General features: G+C 41.2%; 1 protein-coding gene across 1 annotated transcript in view; it reads right to left on the bottom strand.

Moving 5' to 3' along the window:
* Window positions 1-27,060, bottom strand: part of FOXP4 (forkhead box P4) — a 98,645-nt gene that overhangs the window by 31,941 nt on the left and 39,644 nt on the right. Inside the window, exons 3-5 of the mRNA XM_051996927.1 lie at window positions 14,335-14,424; window positions 2,458-2,580; window positions 911-997 (exon numbers count right to left, since the gene is read on the bottom strand). Coding sequence (XP_051852887.1) covers window positions 911-997; window positions 2,458-2,580; window positions 14,335-14,424 — 300 coding nt within the window. The remainder of the gene's footprint in view (window positions 1-910; window positions 998-2,457; window positions 2,581-14,334; window positions 14,425-27,060) is intronic.

The raw sequence follows: 27,060 nt of genomic DNA, 5'->3' as shown, positions 1-27,060 counted from the left end.
GAAGAGATTTGAGAATCTCCTCCATTCCAATCATTTGCAGAGGTTGAGGGGAGGGCAAATGAATGTGGACTGTTGCTGCTAATGTTGGATTTTTTTTTTCCTATGTATTATAAACTGGTTTTTGCCATTTTTTTCTTTTCTCTCCTTCATTTTCATAAAAAAAATTCTTTGTTTTAAGGAATGACTCTTGGGAGGTCTGTAATGAAAAATATGGGTGATTTTTAAAAAGATAGCCATAAAAATCTATTTTTTAAAAAACATAATAGAAAGATTTGAAGTTCAGCAAAGCTAAAAGGTATGAGCATACATGTACACACACCTACAGGAAACTTATACATATATAATAACTACAGAAAAATATGACCAGAGCTATCATCATCATTGTCATTATTATTATTATTATTATTAAAACTTGGCCTCAGATACTTCTTAGCTACATGATCTTGAGCAAGTCACTTAACCTGTTTGCCTCTGTTTCCTCAACTACAAATTGGGAATAACAATAGCATCTCCCTCCAGGCTGTTTCAAAGATCAAATGAGATAAGCTTAGCCCAGGGCCTGAAACACAGCAGGCAATTACATAAATTTAGCTATTATCATTATTATTTTTCTTCTGTGTGATCCTAGACAAGTCACTTAACTTCTGTCTCAGTCTCCTCAGCTGTAAAATGAGATAATAGCATTACCCTCCACGATTGTTGTGATGATAAAATAAAATAATCATTGTAAAGCACTTAGCACAGTGTCTGGCACAGTGGAGGAGCCTAATAAATGCTTGTTTCTTTTTCAACTATGCCCCTCCCACAGGCTTCCCTACTTCCTAGGAAGGATAGGATGTATAGTTGGCTAAGAGGGGAGTGGAGGGAACAAAGGGATCCAGCTGCATGCCCCCTCACTCAAGCTTCTTACCTCTTTGGGTTGCTGTTTCCCAGCTTGCTGCTGGGTAAGGAGCTGTAAATGAAGCTGCTCTTGTTGTTTCTTGTAATATTCCTGTAACTGGGGGGTAAGGGAAGGTGGGAATAGGTCAAAGAGGGAAGGAAAAACAAACAAGTAAATCATAAACTGGCTTGTTTTCCTTCTTCTTCCACCCTAGCCCCAAACTGTGGACTCTTCACTGCCCTAAAACTGGAGTGAAGAATTGATCCAACTTGCTTGGTAAAATGGATCCAGGAGGCTAAAATGCTATATCCTTTCCCAGGGAAAAAGCACTGATCTAGGATTCACAGGAGCTGGACTCAAAACTTGTTTCTGATGCTTATTACCTGTAATGACTTAAGCAAGTCACCTAAGCCCCTGATTCATCGTCTGTAAAATGAAGGGGTAAGACAAAAAGGGCTTCAGAGGTCCCTTTGATCAGTTTCTAGATTTCTGATCCAAACCTCTGACCCCTGCCTGCTAAGAACTATTTTTGGGGAATGTGGCAGGGCAAGAAGAGAAGAGACTGGTAAGAGAACAGACTTGGTGGCTGTCAATCACCAGAAAAAGGGATTTTTCATATGAAGGGCCCATAGTTCCAAAGGTCTTGTGCTGAAGAGAGCCATCTGCATCCAGAAAGAGGACTGTGGGGACTGAGTGTGGATCACAACATAGTATTATCACTTTTTTTGTGGTGGTTGTTTGCTTGCAAACATTTTTTCCCCTTTGTGATCTGATTTTTCTTGTGCAGCATGATAATTGTGGAAATATGTATAAAAGAATTGTACATGTTTAACAAATATTGGATTACTTGCCATCTGGGGGGGTGGGAGGAAGGGAGGGAGGAAAAAATTTGGAACACAAGGTTTTGCAAGGGTAAATGCTGAAAATTATCTATGCATTTGTTTTGAAAATAAAAAAAAACTTTATATAAAAATAAATGAAGGGCACAATCCTTTCCTCAGCCTCTGTACCTCCTAAAAAAGAGATGAGGCACCCCAGATATGGCTGAGGCTATGGTTTTTTAATCCGTTGTTTCAACCCTCCCTTCCTTGTAGAGGTAGAAGGGAGATCTTCTGGACAGGTGAGAAAGCCCTATTCTTTTCCAGAGCTTTGGAGATGAGGATAGGATGGGACCTCAGAAACCCATAGGGAACTAGGGAGTAGAGTGTATATATAGTATAACTCTCAACAAAGCAAAAAAGAAAAAAAAATAACCTTTGACCAGTACCCAGCTGTTTTAGAAGAATGCAGGCCTGTCTAGCTTGAGCAGTTTCTCTGACTGTCAAACAGGTTTCTGTCACCCTCCCAGGCCCCACCCCTTCATTAGAGCTGGGGGCTCCAACTTTGGTAATAAATTAGGACCAGAGGCAGGAGGCAAGGTCTGAGGGTAAAAAGGAGAGACTACTAGAAAGAAGGTGAAGAAGATAGGAGTCTTGGTCTCATGCCTTACTACCCAAGCAATAATAGCCCTGTACTTGTGTAATGTAGAGAAAGATGAGGAAAGGGGGCAAACAGGCTGGGGATAGGTGGGGTCTCACCTGTTGAAGCATGATGGCCTGTTGCTGTTGCAGCAGGGCCTGAAGCTGAGGAGGTGACAGAATTTGCTGCATCTGCTGGGGAGTAATCATCTGTGGAGACATCATGGCCACAGACACCGGCACCTGAGGGTGAGGGGAAGACAGTATCCCAGTCAGAAATCTTCTCCACTCAGCATTCTCCAGGCCTTTCTCATTCCCATTCCCAGGGGCAGATCCGCCATACCCCAAAACACAGAACCCAGAAATGGAACCGCCTTCAAGACTAACTTGGTCAAGCCCTATCTGGAACAACATTCCAGAAGTCTATCCACAAGCATTTATTATTTATTTAGTCTGTGCTAAGAACCATGCTAAATACTAGTAATACCAGCACATATTCCCTGCCCTCAAGGAGCTTACATTCCACTGGCACCTTGCTCCCCAACAAGCCCATTCTTCAATCCAGTAATACTCCTCTCCTTGTTGTTCCATAAACAAGACACTCCATCTCAGCTCAGCATTCTCTCTGGCTTGTCCCCCCTAGCTAAAGCACTCTCCTGCTTTGGTTCTGATTACTGATCTCTCAGGCTCCCTTTAAGTCCCAGCCAAAATCCCACCTTCTACAGGAAGCCTTCCTGAAACCCTCTTAATTCCTATGCCTTCCCTCTGTAGATTATTCCCTAATTTTTCTGCATATAGCTTGTTTTGTATGTATTTGTTTATTTGTAGGTGTTTTTATTAGACTGTAAGCTTCTAAGGGTCAACTAGATGGCACAGTGTAGTGCCAGTCCCAGAGTCAGGAAGACCTAAATTCAAATGTGACCTCAAACACTTCCTAGCTAGGTGATATTGGGCAAGTCACTTAGCTCTGTTTGCCTCAGTTTCCCACCTGTAAAATGTGTGGGAGAGGGAAATGGCAAACCACTCTAGTATTTCTGCCAAGAAAACCTCAAATGGGGTCACAAAGAATTTAACAATGATTCAACAACAAAAAGGGCAAAGGAGTCTTTTGCCTTCGAGTCCCTGGTGCTTTTAAGAGAGAACCTAGCACATGTTTATTAGTCAGGTTGACTGACTGATTAGTGGGAGACTACACGTAAACAAAAGGTATCCAGAACTATAGAGAGAGTAGATAGAAAGTAGCCTGAAAGGAGAAGGCATTTGAAGTTAAGAGGACTGAGAAAAGCTACCTTAAAAAGTAGGTTTTGAGGGAACCTAAGACCTGGAGACTTTTATCAGTCAACAAGCCTTTATTAAACACTTACTGTGCACAAGATTCAGTACCAAGCCCTGGAAATACAAAAAAGCTCCTAGCCTCAAGCATTCCCAACTCTAATGAGTGAGACAATCGGCAAACAACCTTGACAACCAAGAGCTACATGGTGAAAATGGGAAGTAATCTCAGGACTATGGAGGAGCAAGAAAGACCCTTTTAGAAAGTGGGCATTCCAGACCCAGAAGAAAGTCATTATAAAGACCCATCCCAGGAATAAGAAATCAAGTGATATGTGCAAGGTATAATCAACTTCTGGATTGCTGAGTTTGTGGATGAGAGTAAGTAACATGTGAGAAGCTTGGAAGGGAAAGAAGGAGCCATGTTAGGAAAGAATCTTTCCTTATGGAAAAGGACTCACATGTACAAAAATATTTGTAGCAACTCTTTTTGTAATGGCAAGGAACTGGAAACTGAGTAGATGTCCATCAGTTGGAGAATGGCTGAGTAAGTTATAGTACGTAAATGAATTGAAATATTGTTCTATAAAAAATGATGAGCGTGCTGATTTCAGAAAGGCTTGGAGAGACTTACATGAACTGATGTTAAGTGAAGTGAGTAGAACCAAGAGAACAAGTTACCCAACATCAACAAGATTATGTGATGATTAACTGTGATAGACTTGGCTCTTTTCAACAGTGAGATGATTCAGGCCAGTTCCAATAGACTTGTGATATATCCAGAAAGAGAACTACGGGGACTGAATGTGGATTATAACGTAGCATTTTCACCTTTTTTGTTATTATTGTTTGCTTGCTTTTTTTTCTTTGTCATTTTCCCCTGATCTGATTTTTCTTGTGCAGTATGATAAAGGTGAAAATATGTGTAGAAGAATTGCCCAGTGTTTCTTGCAATCTAGGAGAAGTTGGAAGTGGGGAAGAAGGGAGAAAAATTTGGAACACAAGGTTTTACAAGGGTGAATATTGAAAACTGTATTTTGAATGTATTTTGAAAAATAAAAAGCTATTATTATTATTTTTTTAAATCTTTCCTTACATCTAGCTGAAAACTTCCTCTCTCTAGCTTCTACTCACTGATATCTGGAGCCAAGCACAAGTCCAATCTCTCGCCTCCAATACTTGAAAACAATGATCACAGCCCCTTCTTTCTCACCTCCACCTATCTTTTCTTCTCCATGTAAAACATTACTCATTCCTTTAATTGAGCCTCAACTGGATCTTGTTTGCAATCTCCCTGAATTTCAGTCACCTTCCTCTCCTACCTGTTCTTCCTAAAATGTGGCACAGAGAATCCAATACTCCAAAACTTATCTGACCAAAGGAAGGTCATTTCCCTAATCCTAGACAATGTGCCTCCTCTAATGCAGCTGAAGCCACCGATAGCCATTTTTCACTGCTGTGTCATGCTGCTGACTCATATTGAACTTGTTGGAGAAGATACTGATGGATGCCAATGCTTAGGCACTCACGAGTGACCAGGAGCTCCTGATGTATAAAGAGAATGACTTGAAAGTAATGGCAGGGATGGTCTGAATAGGGTTATTCTCTTTTTCACATAGTCTTACTCCCTCAGAGGCAATGGACTATGGTAGATGGAGTATGGAACCTGAAATTAGGAATACCTAGGTTTGAATCCCAGCTCTGCGCATTTAGTAGTGATATTATTCTGGGCAAATTTCTTAATCTCTTTGAGCCTTAGTTTCCTCAGCTGGAAAGATATTATGATAAGAATATAGTAATATTTATAAATTATATCTCACAGGGTTGTTAGGAAGGAAGCACTTTTAAAGCTAAAACACGAGTTATTTGAATTATTATACACCTAGCTAGTCAGAATCAGTGATACAAACTGACACTGAAACTCAGAGGCTTTGCAGTAGGTCTTAAACCTATGACCCCAGCAAGCTGGAAAAAAAAATAACCACTTTCATTTATATTACATTTTACAGTTTACAAATCACCTTCATCTTAACAAGCCTGTAAGGAAGGTAACAAAAGTATTTGTTGTTCAATCCTATCCAACTCTTTGTTTTGCAAACAAGGAAATTGAGGCAAATAGGGTGAAGTGACTTGCTCAGGGTCACACAGTTAATAGCTGTCTGAGGCCATATTTGAACTCAGGAAGATGAGTTTTCATGACTGCAGGCCTGGTACTTTATTCATTCTGCTACTAGCTGTCCTGTAAAGGATTATTAGTCTCTCTTTACAAGGGAGGAAATATGTTCCAGAGAGGAAACTTATTCACCATCTCATAAGTGGTAAATCATAAAAGCTGAAATTTCAACCCAGATCCTCTGAATCTAAATCTACATTGGCACATCTATATATACACAGATAAGTACTTTTACCATGTGGACTCCTCCCCCTCTGCCAAAGTACCTGGGATGAAAGTCTCTGGAGAAAAGAAGCAGGGAATGGGAGTGAATAGATGGGGCTCATACTCCTACAGGGTAACTCTCTATTCTGTCATTTCCCCCAGGGGGAGAATCAGAGAGCCAGGTTTAGTATTTAGCTTCCAGTTTTCAAACCTGAGCCCTAGGAGGAACTGTGGAAAGTATGGAGCCCAAGGCACATGTTCATAGATTCTAAGGCTCAAAGAAAGGTTAGAGATCACCCTACCTTTATTTGAAATAGGAGTAAACAGAAACCCAGGAGGTACAATGTTTAGCCCAGAGTTAGGAAGCAACAGAGCTGGGATTTGAATCCAGGTTTTCTAACTCAAAATTCAGTATTTGTTCTTATTTTGTGGTATACTAACTTTTCTTTGCTCCTCTTTCTTATCAACCAATTTGAATTCTACTCTGCCTGTCTTTGAGGCCCAGATGCAATTCTTCCTCCTCCATGACAGACAACCCAAGCCTGGCCAGTCTACCCTTCTCTAAATTCCTGTAGTATTTGGTGGCCTTCACCATTTTTATGCATATATTCTCATCTCCCCAAATATAATAAAACCTGGATTAAAGGGAAACCAACTATAAAATCCTCATTAATAAGAATTGTTTTTCTTCCCGGTACTCTACTTTTTGGAGAAAGAGGCAAATGGAAAAAAGGGGGCGGAGGGGTTGGAGAGACTTACAGGGATTTGTTTAAAAATAAACAAACAAACAAAGCAAGCCAAACAACTTCCAGGCTATGTCCTTGGCTCCTCATATATCTCTCTTCTAAATTCCCTCCCTCCCTCCACTCCCCTCCCCTCCCCTCCAGATGAGAATTCCTGATCAGCAACAAAATTGGGAAAACAAAACCACAAATCCACACAAAAGAATAAAGGATCAGGAGACAGGGAAGCAAACAGGACATTTTTGTTCTGATTTTGCTGAAGTTAATATACACACTGATTTGAACAGATTGTAAATAATTTTTAGTTTTTGGTTTTATGTATAGATCATTTTCTTTGTTTATCTGAATATTTGTTTTTGTTCTTGGTTACCAAGGTTGGAAAGGAAAGGGGGAGGAACAGAGGGAAGGAGAGAGGGAAAGAAGGAAAGGGAGAACAGAGGAAGGGAGAGTGAGGGAAAGAGATGAAGACAGAGGAAAGGAGGGAGAGGGAAGGAAAGGAAAAGGAAAGAGAATGGAGGGAGAGGGAGGCAGGAAGGAAAGGGAAGAGGGAGGAAGGGGGGGGGAGGAAGAGAATTTCTAATCATAATGTTGGGATCTGATCTGAAAGATTTTCAATTATCAAAGAGCTTCTGCTGTTTTCTAAATACTATGAGAGAAAGAGAGAGAGGTGGGGGGGGAGGAGGGTATATTTCCACTCATAATGTTGGGATCTGGGATCTGATCTGAAACATTTTCAATCAACAAAGTTTTCTGAGTACTATAATTAACAACTCAGGAAATTAGACTGAAAGAGAAATACTGGGCTGTAGTCAATAGACTTACATTCAAAATCTCAGTAACACCACTAACTTCCTGTTGTCACCCAAGTCTCTTCCCCAATCTGAGCCTCAGTTGTAAAATGAAGGGATTACACCAAAATGATCACTATGGTCTCCTCCAGTTCTAAATTCTCCAGCCTGGGATTGTAAAAAATACTTTTTTGGAGTACACCATTGACTCTTTCCATATTTAAAAAAATAATCTTGGACCCTTGAAACAGACATATTTTTAATATACTACTGGTTTAAGTTTCGAAAGATACTTGAAATTGTGGTTTAAAAAAGTAACTATTACTATTTCTATATTCTTTGACTCATACCTATACTTCAAGGGGGTCAAATGAAGGTAAAGTCCAATATTCATTAAAACATTCATAGAGAAGCAAAGAATTGGAAACAAATTAAGATAGTGATTAATGAGGGAATAGACAAATTGTGATACAAGACTATGATTATGAATATTATGTAATGTAATAAATGACTGAAAAATACAAGCCATAAGAAGATTTAAATAACATGATACAAAAAAAAAAAAAAAAGCATAACCAGGAAAACAATATGCACAATTATAACAACAATGTAAATGTAAAGAATAACAAAAATGGAAACTGAATACTTTGTAATTATAATGATCAAACTTGGTCTATAGAAAAGATACAAGAAAACATCTCCCTCTCTTCTTTGCAAAGATGTGGAGCAGGGGGAGGGGGGTGGTGACTATGGATGTAGACAAATGCATTCACTGTCAGATTTGATCATGTTCTGTGTGTTTTGCTGAATGGCTTTTCTCCCTTTATCTTTTATTAAGAAATGAAGGTGATTAAAACACAAAAATATATTCATTAAAATTTCTGTGAGAGGAAAGAAAGAGGGAAAGAGGAAGGGGAGGAGGAAAGCAAAGAAAAAAAGGAAGAAAGGAGGGAAGTAGAGAAGGGAAAAGGAGAGAGGTAAGGAAAGAAGAGAGGAAGGGAAGAAGGAAGGAATGGAGGGAGGAAGGGAGGAAGGAAGGAAGGAAGGAAAGAAGGAAGAAAGGAAGGAAAGGAAGGAAGGAAGGAAAGACCCTTCCTAACCATAAGTTTCTATATGACCGCTCTCAATAGGTCGAGACAGTTTTTCCATTTATTTCCTTTATCTGAATTTTTTCCTTCTGTCATCTTTTCCCTCTAAGCTCATTACAGACATTCATTCTCCCTTCCTTTACTCTAGCTCTTTCACTGTAACCTAAAATTGACCCATAAAGGTCACTGCTTGACTGGAAACACTCAGAACTAAGGAGGTTGATTACCTAACCTGGAGAGGGCAATTAGCCAGTCAACAAGCATTTCTAAAGCACGCTCTCCATTTCTGGGGGACCAGTTTAGAATCAGAGTCCCAGAGCCATAGCTCAAAGGCTTCATTTTTCAGATGGGGAAAATGAGGAGTGTTTAACAGGTGTGAAATTCAAACCCAGGTTCTCTAATTCCTAATCACTTGCTCAATACACTGAATCACACTACTATTAAGACTGATGTTGATTTCAGAAAAACCTGGACTTACATGAACAGATGCTAAATGAAGTGAGCAGAACCAAGAGAACACTGTACACAGCAACAAGATTATGTGATGATCAACTGTGATGGACTTGGCTCTTTTCAACTATGAGGTGAATTCAAGGCAATTCCAATAGACTTGACAGGGAAAGAACAATCTGCATTCAGAGTGAGAACTGTGGAGACTGAATGTACATTAAAGCATAGTATTTTCACTTTTTGTTGCTGTTTGTTTCTTTTCCTTTCTCTGTTTTTTTTTCCTCTTTTGATTTGATTTTTCTTGGGCAGCATGATGAATATGGAAATATGTTTAGAAGATTTGCACATGTTTAACCATATTGAATTGCTTGCTGTCTTGAGTGAGGAGGAAGGGGAAGAAAGGGAGAAAAATTTGGAACACTAGGTTTCACAAAGTGAATGATGAAAATTATCTTTGTATGTATTTGATACTATTTTTAAAAAAAACTAATGTTCAGAGAGAACTAACTTTCCCGAAGTCACACAGCTAGTAAGTGGCAGTTAGGATTTTGAATCTAAGTTTTGTGTCTCTAATTCCAATGTTCTTTCCATTTACACCATGCTCCTCTTGGGAAGATGGGAATGGGGGTGGAGCACACAAACTTGGCCCACAACAAAAGAATCTGAGGTCAGACACAAGGAAGAACTTTCTGGCTATGAAAACATGAGTCACTAGGAAGAATAAGGAGAGAGGCTATGGAAATTTGTTTTCCAGAGAGAGAGACTAACTCTCTCCCTTTGACTGTCTCATCTGGAAGTAAAAGAATGGATGAGGTGACACATTAAAGTTCCTTACATCTATGAATCTATGATTAAGTTTATCAAGACAACCAAATCTCTGGGTCTGAGCCCAACCTCCAACCCTTTCTTTGGTCCAAGAAGTTATATGGCATGAGGACTGCTCACTAAAATGACACAGCCAACATCATGGTGCCTTTGGCCATGTCAGGGAATAGCTGGCTACATCCCTGACCCTAACTCCCTTCTTAAGGGGTCTCACTTCCTCTGTCTCATGAGAATTGGACTCCAGTTTCCCCCAATCTCCTCCCTCAGCTTCAGAGGTCTCGGTTAGGGATGTGTCAGAATGGGCATCTGCCAGATAGTGAGCTCAGCAAAGTTAATGAGTCACCATCTGGCCAGGGGCCAGCCCAGCAAAGTGCTTACTAAAGCTAAGAGTCACAGGCCATCCCTCCCCTAACCCTCTCCTCCCTGCCCCCGAGCTAGTAGCCAAAGAATTCCCCTACTATCTAGCCAAAGGACACCCCCACTCCCATCCCTCACCCCTCCCCAGTCCAGACACTAGTCCTCATCCAGGCAAAGATCATTACATTGAAAGAGGCTTGGCTGGTAAGGACTCAGGAGAGAGGGATCATAGAATAGTGACAGAACAGGTTCATGTCAGGCTGGGCTCCCCCAGATGAATGAGACTGATGCAGGTTTGGGGCTGGAGCCAAACCCTCAGCTGAAAATCATGTAGTGGATAGTAGATGTCTTGCTGGGAGTTGAAGTCAAGACAGATTAAATTTATTTCTTTTGCTCAACTGTACTTATTTGTTACAGGGAGAATATGTGTATGTTGGGGGGGAGACAGAATCTTTGGGAAAAACCCATCAAGAAGACAATTTAAAAAACCTGGATTAAAATACTATCACAGGCATGTATTAGCTGTATGACCCTACTAGTCACTTAAACTTTGTCTGCCTCAGTTTCTTCCTCTGTAAAACAGGAATGATAATAATAGCATCTATCTCACAGGATTGTTCTGAAGATCAAATGAGATGATGCATGCTAACAATGTTTTACAAACCTTAAAAGCTGTATAAGGATTTCTTTGACTAGAGAAGGATAAAGGGAGAGAAAAGATCTTAGCTTAGGCTTGAGCTCTAACTAAAAGTGACTGGGAGTGTCTAAATACAAGGTACCAGGAATGACTATATTCTCTCTACTCTGAGGAACAGTGGACAAGGCCTGAACTTGAAGGGGGGAAAAACTTCGGTAAAATAGTGGGTGAAATTTTGAAATACTGTAAGGAAAAAATCCAAGACACCTTGCAGGAATTTGAGACTGGGAAACAGTGAGTCCTCCCAAGTACCAAACCCCCACCTTTGTAATATTTGAGCACCAAGCCCCTCATTCCCTCCAAGCCCTGGCAAAGGATGTTGACCATCTCTTCCTTGGCCAGAATCAGAGATTTAACACCAAATTTGGGAACTCAATTGAATTTGGCTGGAGAGATGTTCAGGGAACCCTTGGGAGTAGGGAAAAGGGAGGGAGGCCCAAGGAGCTGGGGGAGGCAAGCAGTAGAGCAGGAAAAGGGCCGCCATCGATCTGTCTTCATTACCCATTTCACTCAAGTTTCAAATCAACAAAATACACTTTTCCGCTTCAGTGCAGTCTCCGTTCTCTCTCTCTCTCTGCCCCCCCCTCCATTTCTCACTCTCCCCACATCTCCCTACAAGCTTCTGAGCTCTGAAGAAAAGCAATTTCCCCAGAAAGCCTCCATATTCCCCTACTCCCTGGACAGAACTTCCTTACTTTGGAATCAGGATTTAAGGAGTAGGGAAAAATAGATTATTGGTGGGTTGGGGGAGGTCTTCCTTCACACCTCTAGAGAAAATTAACATGTCTACAAATGAATGAAGGGAGAGCAAAGTCAAATAAGCTTATCAGGATGTTCCCCTAAACCCCATTCACTGAAACTACCTTCCCTCAGGACACAATGGGAGGCCTAGACTGGGGCTCTGATCTCAATTATTAAAAGAGGATGTGATTTGGGAAGTAGGGGAAAGGTTCTGAAAAGAACCTCATCTGGCTTTCTACCTCCAACTACAAAGATTCCTCACAAAATTCAGACTAAGATTACTATTGTCCAAATAAGACGATATTTGTAAAGCACTTAGCACAGTCAGGGATATAGTAGATGCTTAATAAATGCATGTTCCCTTCCTTTCCTTTTATATATTGGAGAAATGTCCCAGGAAAAGAATTTCCTAATCTCCCCCTCCCACCTGAAAAATCTTTTCTAATGTCAGACCCTCTTGCACCATCCCAACTTTATTCACCCTTGTCCTCTCCCTAGTGCTATTAGCAGAGTTTTGGAAAGTGAGCTCCCCTTATGGAGTGACACTCATAAAGAATACCCCCTGCAAGGGGAGGGAGATGGAGGAATAATGCTTCTTCATTCACTCCAGACCCAAACCCAAGACTATTTTCTCTGCCTTCAAGGAGGATCAAGTGAGAGTATATCTTCAATTTTAAAGGATCTCATCTAGTAAATCCCTCATTTTACAGATGATAAAACTGAGGCCAGAGAATAAATGACTTGCTGAAAATCCCCAGAATTTGAGCTTAGGTGCTCTGTTTCTTTTCTCTCTTGAGGAGTTAGTCCATTAGGCTTTGAAACTCTTCCTTGAGATGAGTTCCCCTGATTGGTGAGTGCCTAAAAACTCTCCTGACTTACTCCAATCTAGCCAATTCAAGACAATGCTTCATGTCCCATTTACTCAACTACTAGGAAATGATAGGGACTCCTTGAGGGAACAGACTGTCTCCCTTTTATCTTTGTACCTCCAGCACCTGGCAAGAGTGCCTGGCATACAGCAGGTACTTAATTAATGCTCTTTCATTCATTCACTCATTTGTTCTGACTCCAAATTCAGTGTCCTTTCAACCAGACCACAGAGAGGCCAACATCTTGGGTAAGAGAGTTTCAGATGATTCCTTTGATTGGTTTAGGAAGTTATTTCTCCCTAACCTTACCCTCATCTTCTTTACCAGCCCTATTTTAGCCCCTTTGATCAGGACTTGGATTATTATGATGATATCTTACATCTCTATGGAACTATAAAATTTCAAACTATTTCACATACATGTCAGAAAAAACTATCAATTTGCCAGATTTCCCACATGGGGGCGCAGCTCAGTCCAAGACCCTTCTTGCCATCTCCCTCCAGTCTGCAGGCCCCCACTGCAGTTGGCCCCCTTCTCCCCAATCTCTCATTATTCTCCACCCCCCTTTTCCCCAACACACACACACACAGACACACACACACACACACACACTCTCTCTCTCTCTCTCTCTCTCTCTCTCTCTCTCTCTCTCTCTCTCTTTCTCTCTCTCTCTCTCTCTTTCTCTCTCTCTCTCTCTCTCTCTCTCCTCCCTCGGGTCCTTAGTCTACCCTCCTCTGTCCTCTCCTTGGCCCCTCTCCCCAATTCTCCCCCTTCTTAGCCCCTTCTCTCCTCCTCAGCCCCCCAACTGTTCCACATCCCCTCCTCCCCAGCCCAGATTCCAGATCCTCTCCTGCTCAGAATCACTCTCACCCTTCCTCTCTTAGATAAACTTCCTTTCAAAGCAGCCGCTTAATCCTCTCCCCCTATTCAGAGCCTCCCCCAGCTGCTGTAGAGAGGGGGGCACAGGGAGAGGAGAGGGAGGGGGAACACAGGCGGGTAAGGGGAGGGAGGGAAGGGAAAAGGGAAAGGGGGGGCTGTCTGAGTTATGACCCATCCCTGACTCATGTCTGCAATTCTCCCAAGTTCTTTGTGACACAAAAAGTAAACAGAAGGCTGAGCTTCCTTCCACCACCACCCCCTTTCCCCTCCCCCTACCAGCCAGATGGACCGACAAGCTGAAGGGGGGGCGGGGGGAGCAGATTGTGCAAAGGAAAACAAAAGAGACAGAGAGACATCACATAGAGAGATAGGGATATGGAGAGACTAGGAGAGGCCCCAGAAGCAGAGAGACACAGAAAGACACAACGAGTTTCAGAGAAACAAGTTGACAGAGAGAGGAGGGAGGGGGAGAAAGAGGGAGAGAAAGGAAGACGGGAAAAAGAGACAGAGGGAGAGAGAAAGAGAGATCATTAGGGACAGAGGCACAGATTCAGGCATAGAAATGGGACGACTGAAACACTACAGAGAAAGCCGAACACACATGGTCTAAAAGACAGAGGCAGAAACAGACAAAGAGATGGGTAGCCTACAAATGGAACCAGGTTAGGACAGTTAGGCGGGACAAACACCTTTGCCAGTGACCACTGGGGGAAGCTGTCCAGGTGAGGTCGATACTGGCTGGGGGGGCAGGGAACTGAGACTAAAAGTTGCCCCAATAGTAACCTTCTATTTCTGATATTCCTTTTCCCCTCCTTTCCTTCTGTACAGGGTTGTACCCCACAGTTTACCTTGACCCTTCCTGATTGATGGCTCCCCACCACATCAACCCACACCTGACCTGACTTCCTTACCTGTACTGCCGACTGCTTGTTGTCATTGTTCCCAGGAGAGCTCAGGCCTGAGGCTTGCTGTAGCAGGAACTGCCGGGCTACTTGGAGAGCCTGGAACATAGGGGGCCTGGGTCAGTGAAGGGGTCTCATCCATGAGTCAGAGATTGGGGGTGGAAGGGGGAGGAACATCAGGTAAAATATACAATGAGAGGGGGGGCTCCAAGATCTGTGGGAGAGGATAAATGATAGGTCAGAGGTCAATAGGTGGGTCAGAGGGTCATTGCAAGAGGACCATAGAGCAAATAAAAGATTGGGGGGGCTAGAGGGTAAAGGAAAGAGATCAAATAAAAGGTTAAGATGATTTCTGAGGTACTTTATAAGACCTAGGAATCAGTGTGGGGTTCAAGGATTGGAGGGAGAATCAAGATAGATAGAATGTGGAATCACTAATATGACAGGTCAAAATAGACTCAAGGGGTTTAATGAAGGGGTCAAAGGGAAAAACATGGAGTCGGTAGTCAAAAGTAGGGCCTAGCAGTCAAAATAGGACCAGTATGAAGTACTGAGATCACTTTAGAGTTACTGTGAGAGTTGAATGTGGATTTGGGGGAACAGGAAATGGGGAAGCACCTCCATGAAGAACACAGGGTAGAGTAAGAATTCAATTTGGGATGTAGAGCAGTCTAGATCAGGGGTCCTCAAACTACGGCCGCGGGCCAGATGCAGCAGCTGAGGACGTTTATCCCCCTCACCCAGGGCTAGGAAGTTTCTTTATTTAAAGGCCCACAAAACAAAGTTTTTGTTTTTACTATAGTCTGGCCCTCCAACAGTCTGAGGGACAGTGAACTGGCTCCCTATTTAAAAAGGTCTCAGACCTTTGGAAGTCAGAATTTGGTCTAAAGGGTCCTTGTGTAGTAGAACAGAGTTTGTGGGATTAAATAAATTAAGTATGGGGTCTTAAAAGGTTATTCATAAGGTCAGAGGGCCAGGGTGTAATCAAAGAAGATAGTGTGATTTATATGGGATCTTTTGGATCAGTGTAGACTCAGAGAACACAAATAGGCAGGGGTGAAGGATTGTCATTGTGGACAACTCTATTCAGGGTTGGTTACTATGGGGTCAGTGAGTGATATGAGCAAGTAGATGGGACTTTGGGAGGTTTGGGATGAGATCAGAAGGATTATTGTATGGGGGGAGGGAATTGGGGAATGGTAGTGTAGGTTCTGATGGGTCAGGATGAAGGTGAGGTATCAGTAAGAGAACAGTTGCATGTCCAGGATTGCCAGTGATTGAGCAGGGACTTCTAGGGAAAAAAATCTCACCTTGGCTTTATCTCAACTCCTGGTTTTGGGTTGGTGGCCCAGTATTGATTGGGAAGTTTAAGCACCATGTTCTTTAATTCAGTTCAACAAGTATTAATGAGTGATAGGTGCCCTTACACGGAGAGTCCAGGTTTCTGGACTACAAAGAGCACCAAAACAAAACAAAACAAACAATCGCTGCTCTCAAGAAGCTTATATTTTTAGCTGAGAAGGATAAGATAGCTCCACCAGGACACCTCATGGTCTCCTAAAAATAGTCAGTCAAGGAGCATTCAATAAGGCACTTGCCACTGAACTTAGAAGTACTCTACTAAACCTGGGAATACAAAAAAAGGCAAAATCATAATCTCTGCCTTCAAGGAATCCCCATCTTATTGAAGAGACAACATGCAAACAACCGTGCACATCAAAAAATATACTATTTAAAGGAGGGGTAGTCTCAAAGGGAAGATACTAGTAGTGGCAGGGATCACTGTGATTGTGATACTTTTAAATACTCCTCCCCACCATCACCAAAAAAAGTCCAATAAGTAAGGAAGGATATGGAATGAAAATATTTCCCATTCTAAATCTATATATATTACAAAAATAATGTGATATACAATGCAAAGAACAATGACTCTGGAGTCAAGGCCCTAGTTTCAAATCCCACTTCTGATTCTTATTGTTACTGATGTCACCCAACCTCCCAAGACCTCAGTTTCCTCATGTGCAAAGTGAGGGATTTTGCCAACATTACACCTACGATTCTACTTTCTCTACATACCTCGCTATTCACATCATCTGCACTTTCATATACATATATGAAACATATACACCCATCCCAACATATCATATACATCCCAACATATACACCCCTGGTTTCATTTACCAGTTAAAATCTAGCCTCAGACACTTACTATGTGACCCTGAGCAAGTCATTTTATCCTGTTTGCTTCAGTTTCCTGTCTAAAAAATAAGCTAGAGAAGGAAATGGCAAATCACTCCAGTATATTTAATAGTTTAATAATAACCCATCCAGCATTACTAGGAGTAGGTTTTTGGGGGTTGTTGTTGTGATGACCAAGACCGCCTGACTTTTGATCCTGTGTGATTTCATTGCTGTTTCTCCTTTTGGTAAGGGGAATTTCCAATGTGAAATTCCCTCTACTGAAGTATTTCATCAATTCACTATTTATTTAAAGAGTTGCCTGGGGGCACCCCCCATAGGATATATGACTTCCCCAGGGTCTCATATCCACTATATGTCAGAGGGGAAATGAGTGTCCAGGTCTTCCCGACATCGAGGCTGTCATCACAGTACTCCTTTTCTTTGGCCAAGCTTGTCACCACACACTTAGTCCCAGACCTAAGGAGGTGGGTGTATAAATATAAACAGACAGATCAATTGCTGACCCCACCCTAAGCAAAGCTGGAGGCATTCCAGTTTCCTCTATCACCCCACCTCAAAATTCAGTTCACAGAGTTTGTGATCAGCAGGCTAAAGGGTCAAAAGATTTAGAGCTGAGCTGGGACTTTGATGGTCATCTATTCTAATCTCATTTTATAAATAAAGCCATTAAAATCAAAATGGAAAAATGACTGCGCCAAGGTCACACAGATATTAAGTGGCAGAACCAGAATTTCAGCCTAGATCTTAGGCCCCCAAATCAAATGATTTTCTTATTACAAAGGCCTAATGGATGGTCCTCCTCAACTCCATTAGGTCATTTGCTTAATAGGGGTGAGGAAGGGGAAAGAAATCTTAGGATATAAGGGTCATTTAAAGCACAAAGTGTCTTCCCAGCCCCCAATTCAAATGTCCAAGCCCAAAGTGTAGCACTGCAGAGTGTCACTGACATTGCCAGGTGGCAATATACCCAGCCTAGAGTAGACGACTAGACTCGGGTCTTAAAGCTGGAACATATTTCTACTTTTGTTGTCTTTCCTTTTCTTTTCTTTGTTCTAAGAATCTTCTTCCCAGCCTATCCAACCCTAGCCTCCCTGAGTGCCTGGATCTGGAATTAGGAGCCCCAAAGTAGAACGGAAGCTTTACTCATTTTGACCAGTGTAACATCTTCTCTGGGTCTCAGTTCCTTCTCCTATAAAATGAGGGAGTTGGATTGGATCAGAAGTTCTTAACCTGGGATCCAGACTTTTATAGAGAAAAAAATTAAACTTTATTTCAATATAATAGATTTCCTTTTTATCCTATGTATTTTACTTTATGTATTATTTTGACTAACAAAGGAGTTCTTGAAACAAACGAACAAAAAAATTTAAGAAGAAAGAATCTCTAAATTATCTTCCATTTCTCTAAGGATCTGTAGTGCTTTGCAGATCTAGGACTTCAAAAATGTTGAATTGAATTGAATTGAATTCTAGCTCTATACCATTGATCTACCTTTTCCAAGGAGTTTATCAGAGTCTGAAGATAGGGTACAAGATTGCCTCCTGAAACTGGAAATCCCACCTATCCAAGTCAGAAGATTCTGAGAAGAGGTGGCAAGATCCGGAGCAGCCAGAAAGCAGGAACTGTTGATGGAAAAGCTTGAAGTAAGGGGACCATCTAGTAACTCCAGTCAGAGTGAAGATGGTGAGGGCGCCATCTTTCTCCACTCATCATTTCAAGGTTTGACATTAATTGGACAGAGAGTTCTTTGTTTGCCCAGGAGGATTGAAAGGGGTTTGGGATATAGAGGCCAGGAGCCAAGAAGTGGCAAATCAGCCCAAGGGGAAGTGGCCAGCAGAAGACATGAGGATAATGGACTGCTCTGGGGGAAGGGGAGAGGATTGGGCAGGAACCTGAGAGAGAAGGACTGCTTGGGGTGGGGGTGGGGAATGGGGTTTAAGAAGAAGAGAACTTAATTGCTGAATTTCAAAGAAGTTGGGGAGACAGGAGAGGGAAGGGTATAATTCCAAGGTGAAATAGGGGCTGGAAGTGGCTGAACCACCCTTCTCAGTCTCTTGGGGCAGAGGGGGGCCGGGGGAGTTTGATTCACTCCCCGCTGACTCTCTCACTTTGTTGTCCTCTGGAGCATGAAATTACAAGATTTACAGGAAAAAAATGACACGGCCTTACAATCTCATATGGGGACCTCCCTGTGACAGCCCTCCATTCCCCCTCCCCCTATTTTCAACCCTTGGACCTCCAGCCCCACTCTGTTCATCCTGGGCTTCTGTTGCTCTCCCTGACCCTTTTTGTAGACTCAGATGAGTAGATGGAGCTAAGAATGATCCCTCATCAGGGCAGGCCCAGCTCTGTTCCTCTTCTGACTTTCTTTTTCTTCCACCTGTCCTCAATTCCTCGAGATGCTGTCTCCTCTAGATATACAAGGGACCCTGGAGTTTGAAGATCTTAGAAGCCATGTGACTAGAGCTGGACAAAGGATAAATAAGATCAGTTATCCTAGAGATGGGAGGAGTAAATGATCTGGCTATTTTCTTATTTTAAAACATGGGAATACCACACACAAAACTGCCTAAAATAATGTTTCTGACTTCTCCACTCCTATCACTACATACATGAGTCCTTTCTTCCCTTTCTCCTGAAGAAACAGATTTAAATAGTTATTGTTACTCCCTAAAATCTTTGACTTGTGGGCCTGCTGGCCCAGAGTAGCCTAAATTCACAGAACAGGTAAAGTTAACTGCCACCAATCACTAAATCTTGGCTCTATTTCTTATTATCTATATGACCTTAGAGACAACATTTAACCTTTGTTGACTTCTTGGATAAGTCATTTATTTTAACTCTCTGTGATTCAGTGACTCATCTCTAAAATGAGAGGGTTGGATCCTATGATCTCTATGGTATAAATATAAATTGTATGATCCAACAAAGCTCCATGAAATCACTGAATAGCACTTTATTATTTTCATGGCACTGGCATAATGGATAGAGCACTGGAGATAGTGGTTCTAATACCAATACTGCCACTGATCTGAGGTTCAATTCTGAGTAGGTCTTGCATGTAATTCCATTTTCTCACCTTTAAAAAAAAAACGGTTTGCATTCTAAACAACAATTTGGAATTGTATGAGATTACCCATACTTATACTGGGTCAGTATTGATCCTCAACAGAGCATATACCTGCAAGTGATCAAGGAAAAAAAAAAGAACTGGCTTTTTTTTAACCAAAATATTTATATAAGCATATTCATGGCAACAGAAAAACTAACTGGAAACAAAGCAATTAGAACACAACTGAACAAGCTGAGAGCTATAGATAAAGATTTAGACATGGATATCTCTATATTGTGTTTGTAACTATTTGATTATGGGCTAAGAACTAACAAATACAAAGAATTTAGGAACACAAAAGATCATAGGTCATAGGTTTAGAGCGGGGAGGGGCTTTAGGTCTTGAAGGTCTTCTCATTTTACAGATCAGAAGACTGAGGAATATAATAATTAAATGTTCAGGATCACACAATGAGTATTTCAGAAAGAATTTGATTCAAGTTCCTGCTGATTCTAAGTTTAATAGCCTAGAGATTATGCAATATAGTTGGAGCCTAAGATGTGATAAAGTGAGAAGGAAGCAAAACAAGGAGACAATAACATTATATAATTGCTACAAAATAAAAGATGTCAGAATTTACAATCATTTTGGCTCCAATTATGAAAGAATCAAAAGATTAAGGATAAAAAAAAAAGTATTTGCTAAGCATTTGCCCAAATATATGATCTGGTATATAGTAGGTGCCTAATAAATGCTTCCCTTCCCTTTCCTAGTAGAAGTGATAGATTACAGGTATGGAGAATTAAATAAATTGGGGAGTGCAGTCTCAAAAGGCCTCTTGTCCTATCCTTTCCCCCACCAGACCAGTCCATTATTCTCATCTCTTCCAGGGCCACCTCATCTTAGACTGCTTTTCTATTTCTTGGCTTAGTCTTTTTTCCTTCGTTGTTACAGGGATGGATTCTGTGGCAGGAGTGGGCTGGTTATTGGGAAGTCATAAGGGTGTAGAAAATAAAAGCATTAATAAAACATTTCAAAAATTAAAATAAAATGAGGGGGTAGACTAGATGATATCTGAAGTCTCTTCCAATTCTAACATTGTTTGATTTGCATATGAAGAAGCGCAATCACATGTATACATCTCTGCTCTCTTCTAGTCCTCTGGATAAAATCATTGAGTCATCTTGTAAAGGATGGGGAAAAAACCCGGAGTGCTTGTTCCTCTTAGGCCCTACCTAGCTCTCTCCTTAGTTAATCCTAACCAGGTTAAAAATTCTTTCAGGCCAGGATCTATACATATATAAAAATATTTTTGATCTGCCCACAGATACAACTGTGCTTTGGGAACAGAGCCCAACAAGGCATAGTTGTCAAATTGAATTTTGTTTAGGTTGAATACAGGGGGCAAGTATAGACACATGTATAACTTATGCAAATGATTTACATGTTAGTCAAGTCTTGAGCATGATAGCTGTCAATCCCTCTTCTCTACAGACATTTCTCTGTCAACCCTTTCGTGTGTGTCATTAAGACAGGGCAGACATTAGGGGAAAGAGATCAGGGGCAAATATCTTGGAATGGGATGAAGAATCTCTGAGGGAGGTCACTGGAGATCTACATTCCTTGGCAGCTAGGGAAATCCCTTGCAAAACTGGCCGAATCTCAACCCCTGAAGGTGAAGGCTAGACTTATTTACCTCTGAAAGGGAGTTATCTAGGAAAATACTGAGATAAAGGCAAGTTTATATGATACACATAGGGTGGGGATAAATACATACATGATTTAGTTTGGGAAATTTTACTTTACTACCTTCTCATTTTTAGAGATAAGGTAAAAAATGGGGGACTGAGACATTCTTTAGGGGGATATGCATGTGAGAGAGGAACATATTTCTTCCCCAAGGTTTATCCTCTGTACCATTGTACCCAGATGGCCTTCCACTGGCCCTGAGACACAGAGAACTGCATCTAAGAATCCCACTCCTCTGCAGAGTTCTTCCTTCCCCTACCTGCTATCTTTTCCTCATCTCCACAGCTTCTTTACCAAGGTTGTCATATATGCCTGTGAGGCTGGGGCTGGATTCTCTGAGAGATGTACCACCCACCCTCAAAGGGACTTTCCTTTGGCTTTCCCCTCCCCCTACAACTGAATTTGCCCTGAGTGCCAGAATTCCTAATTATGACTCTGAAAATCAACCATCCTAAGTCTTAGGATGACAGTATTTAATTAAGGTCCCCCTCAAAGGGACCTTAGAGATCATATGTAATTCAACTCTCTCATTTTATAAATTAAGAAACTGAGGCCCAAGGAGGGCAAGTTATTTGTGCAGGGTAGCACATTGTAAAAAAGTCAGAACTTAAGCCCATAACTACAAGGGTTTTTTGTTTTTCCCTATGACATCTGTGTGTGTGTTCGTGCTTCCCTGGGAAGGACTTGGTCATTATCATAGCACCAAACAGAAGGTTTTGCTCTTTTTTTTTGTTTTTTTTTTTACTAGAACCAATCTCCCTCTGCTTCCCAATCCCCCTTCAAAAAGCCCAGAAACCCAGTCCCCACTAATGAAACCCAACTCCTCCTTCCCTCCACCCTGTTCAGGAGTCATTAGCAAGGATCTCCACAATTAGGAACAAATGGTTTATAACGGATGGCATCAGGCCTGAGGGAAAGTGGGAGGGGAAGCAAGGCTTGGGATGTATGTGATGATGACAGAAAGCTCCTGAGACCTTTTCTGACCAAAAAAAAAAAAAAATTAAAAACCACAAACCGAGCAAGAAATAGGGCTAGTCCCCTCTCCCCCAATTCTTTTCCAACAGTAATAACAAGAACCGACATTTATGTAATGCTTAAAGGTTTTAAAGCACGTTGCCCACATTTACTAGGCTAGAGAAATTGATGGGGCCAAGAAAGATCCCAAATCAGGGTAGGCCAGGCTATACCTTTTTCCCTTCCTTTCACCTGGCTTGACTTCTTACATCTGCACTAGATACAAGGAGATCTAGAATTATGTCCTAAAATTTGAGAATCTTAGAAGCTTCGGGACTATCATCTTAGACCCCTGAAATGTCTCCTATTAGCCCCACATTGGTGGGTAATCTTAGATGGGGAGCTGATTAAAAAAAACACTGTGTGAGGCAGTGCTATTAGTATCACCATTATGTAGATGAAGAAACTGAGGCTCAAAAAGGTATATTATTTAGACAAGGTCACACCATAAGTAAATGGTAACATCAGATTTTTGAACCAGGTCTTCTTGCTCTACCCCTGGTACTCTGCTGCCTATCAGCAGGGGTCTCAAAGGTCAGCCCAAATCTTTGATTCTTCTCCCAGGTCAAAGTAGCTTGGGAAAAAACCTCAGTCAATGGTCATTTCATCATGCTCCTACCTGACCAGGAAATGTCTAAGTTCTGTCGTAAGGAAGGGAGTCAGGGCAAAGAATAGAAACAAGCTTTTCTTTTCTTTCTTTCTTTTTTTTGTTTCTTTGCTTCTTTTTTCTACCCTATCACTGGCCCATTTCCAAACTCCTACACTTAGAATAGAAGACAATTGATCTAGATCTGGGAGGGATCTAAGTCCATTCAGCTCAATCCCCTTGTTTTACAGATAAGAAAATTGAGGCCCAGGAGAAGGAAGCTGCAATCCCCATGGCACCCAGGTAGTTACACCAGAGATAAGGATTTGAACTCAGGCCCTCAATGCTGTATCACACACACTGCTGTCTGTAGGGTCATGGCAAATTCAGCTCCTCTTTGACCTCAGTTTCCTTCCCATCTCACGAGTTTGTTGTGAGGACCCAATAATGTATATCAAGAAAACATTTTGTAATCTGTAAACTGATACATAAAAAATCAAATCTTTACTATTTCAGCTTTCTGGGACAGATAATGGAAAGATACAGAAATAAAAACAACAAACTTCAACTTCAAAAATCTCCAAATTGGGATTTTCAGGAAGAAAAGTATAGCCTCCATGCCTTGATTACACATCAGGCACTCAAGAAACAGGAGTTGATTTGATTTCTGAAGATAGTCAAACATTTATTGAGAAGCTACTATATGTTAAGCACTGTACTGAGCCCTGCATGAGGAATCTGGAAGGTTTAGTTGGAGTTTTTTGGGTAAGAAGGGAGGGAGGAAGGAAGGGAAGAGGAGAAAGAGACAGAGAGACAGAGAGACAGTGAGAGAGAGAGAGAGAGAGAGAGAGAGAGAGAGAGAGAGAGAGAGAGAGAGAGAGAGAGAGAGAGAGAGAGAGAGAGAGAGAGAGAGACAGAGAGAGAGAGAGAGAGACAGAGAGACAGAGAGAGAGAGAGAGAGAGAGAGAGAGAGAGAGAGAGAGAGAGAGAGAGAGAGAAGAGAGAGAGAGAGAGAGAAGAGAGAGAGAGAGAGAGAAAGAGAGGGAGAGAGTATGTGTGTGTTAACACACAGAATAAAGTAAAAACTTTTGTTTTTTAACTATCTAGTTTAGGAAAATCAAGACTGGGTTCCTTCCATCCCCACATTCCTATCCCCCCCATTACTCAAGCAATTAATTAGTCGAATTTAGGAGAAGATCCTGGAGAAGATATTCTCCAGTAATGGTTCAGCTCCCAGGCTGAATATGACATTTTGACCACCCTCACATCTTCTCCCTCTGCCTACACGTGCACTAGAAAGCCATTCTGGTACAGGAACTTCAACTCTAATTCAATCCAATTTGACAAATATTTTTTACACATATGCAAGGCACCAGGGAGGGTGGAATGGCTCTGGGACAAAATAGCCCAAATTCATGTCTCAACTCTAACTTTATAGTTATATGTCATTGGCTAAGTCATTTCCTTCCTAAAGGAGTTTTGGAATTTGTTTTTTTTTTTTTTATTAATATTTGAGTTTAAAATTTACAATAAATGAATGAATGAATAAATACCACCACTAAGGGCTCAACTGAAAAATCTTATTTTATTTATTTTTTTTTTTTGGGCTGAAGCAATTGGGTTAAGTGACTTGCCCAAAGTCATACAGCTAGGAAGTGTTAATTGTCAGAGGTTAGATTTGAACTCAGGTCCTCCTGACTTCAGGGCTGGTGCTCCATCCACTGCTCCACCTAGCTGCCCCTCAAATGGATAATCTTTAAGGCCTCTTACCATTCCGGATATTCTGTGATCCTGTGGCCTTGTTTTCAAGGAGTTTATAACTTAATATGGAAGAAAAGATATTTGTAATAACTGTAACTGTAATGCAAGAGTTTAAAGTTCTATGTAAAGGAGAGCTCATCATGGCAAATATGCCCAATGGTGGTTTATTTTTGTTTAATATAAGTTTTATTTCTAATTTTAAAAAATAAATAAAATGTTAAAATAATTCATTTGTTTTAAAAAGAATCTGTCTTTCCCTGATTACAATGGAAGTTTCTTTGTGTGGGAAATAATAAAGCTTCAATAAAACATGAGTTTTTAGAATTAAAAATAATAAACATACATTTCTTTATTTTTATTTATTTCTATTTGAAATTTATATAATTCATATATATATATATTCCTATATATAATCCAGTTAAAATTCTAGAACAAATATGACTTCTAGAAAATTTCAAGAAAAGAATCACCATGGGATAGTGAATAGAGAGAACAGGCCTCTGAATCAGAAAACCTGGGTTCAAGTCTCACTTCTGACACGTAAGGATGACCCTGGAATGCCCCAGGCAGGTCTCTAAGATTACAAATTGCTAAAAAGGGACAGACTAATAGAGGATGTTTTTCTCCTAGAGCTTATTATATAGATGAAATCATAGGTCTGGTCCAAAAAAAGAAAAAGGGGAAAAAGAGCCGTAGACCCCTCAACCCTCCCATCACCCCCACCACAAGAACTCCTTAATCTCCTTTCCCTGGGAGGTTTTCAAGCCGAGTCTGTGTAAGGTTAAGGAGGGGATCAGCCTAGAGGACTGGTCTCTTCCAGTTCTGAGATTCTATGGCAATATATTGGCTCTAAAGTTGTTTTGTGAATCGAAGTCTTGTCTGTGCTAATGTGGAAGCTCAGCCATTAGGGTGAAACGTGGCAGATGCCTAACAAAACAGCCTGAAGTAAACAGCCCAAGGAACCCTTTCTCTTTCACCCAGAAGGTCACCTGCTGATACAAGAAGGTCATGGGCAAGCATGTGGGGAAGAGCACCTGACCTTGGGAGGGAGCAGGGGCAGAGGTCACTGGGCCCCAAACTATTGGAAAGAGACTGACTTGGAAGAGATCCAAATTTTAAATCAGGCTTTGTCCTCCAGTAAAGGAGAATGAGATAGAGAAAGAAAAAGAGAGAGAGAGAGGGAGAGACATAAAAATGATATTAAACAGTGAAGGGGGGATGAAGGAAAGGAGCTGGGGAGGGGGGAGAACCATAAAATCCCGTAAGTGATTCTACACCTTTTTCCCTTAGAAAAAAAGCTTTTTGGAAAAGGCTGTAAATTATTTTTACACCAACCTCGTAAAAATGACATCGGCACATTCCCGAATTAGAACTATTAAAGATAAAAACCAGAAACATACACACACATACACACACACTCCACAGAATACTGAGGTACACTACTCCTAACAGGGAGACAGATACAAATATGAGCACGCACACATACAGATGAAACATACAAGCACAGATATCCTTAGCTAGTTTGGAATGAATTTTCCCCAGAAACAGGTTGGGAGGAGAGAAGGCATGGGGGTAGGGAAAATTCTAGTTTGGGGAAAATCCCTTTTCCAATTCTCTATCTCTGGATCAGCTCCAAATCTATGATCTTATGATCTCTGAATTAATAAATGACCTACTTGGCAATCAAAATGTAGAAAAGAGAAACTCAATCCTATGAAAGCCCTTTCCGAAAGGCCTCCCTTTTCCTTCTTCAATTCCTTCTCCCCTTCTACCAACAGAGCCTAGCTCCCTTTTCTTCCATAAATGTCCTGCTTAGGCCATTTCTCCCTACATGTAAAGACCATGGGGAGAATTATGCAGGGGACCCTTTCTAGCTCTGTGTCTGCTGCCCTCCTGAGAAGGGAATGTAGGTGGGCTTTCTGAGATACTTCCAAAAACTAGGGTGGGAGATCTTGGCTGCACTGAGAGAGAGAAATGAAGACTTGAGAAATTAGACTTATTTTTGGAGCATCCAAGAAGTCTATTGGGAGCTGGGTTCCCAAAGGAGAACCATGTCACTTCAATTTGTCTACGTTCACTCTTACTTTCTTACATACACAAGGCACTTTACCTCTACAGACCTGACTTCTTACTATTCAAAAAAAAAAAAAAAATTAGGCTAAAAAGACTCCTTTCCAGCCCTAAATCTCTTATTATAATGAATGGCCCATGATCTTCTTGAAAGACTTGGGTTGAGTTGGTCAGAGAAATCCGATAAATTACAAAAGATCCTTAACTCCCCCAAATGGAAAGTAGTGTACAAGCTCGTCCCCTTTATTTCTTCGGGTTATCTGTTCTATTTTGTCTCATTATGAAGATGAGGAAGGAAGT

The sequence above is a fragment of the Antechinus flavipes genome, chromosome 4 (assembly GCF_016432865.1).
Source record: "Antechinus flavipes isolate AdamAnt ecotype Samford, QLD, Australia chromosome 4, AdamAnt_v2, whole genome shotgun sequence".
NCBI lineage: Eukaryota > Metazoa > Chordata > Mammalia > Dasyuromorphia > Dasyuridae > Antechinus > Antechinus flavipes.
The sequence above is the reverse complement of the archived record's forward strand: the minus strand, read 5'-3'. Positions and strand labels throughout refer to the sequence as shown.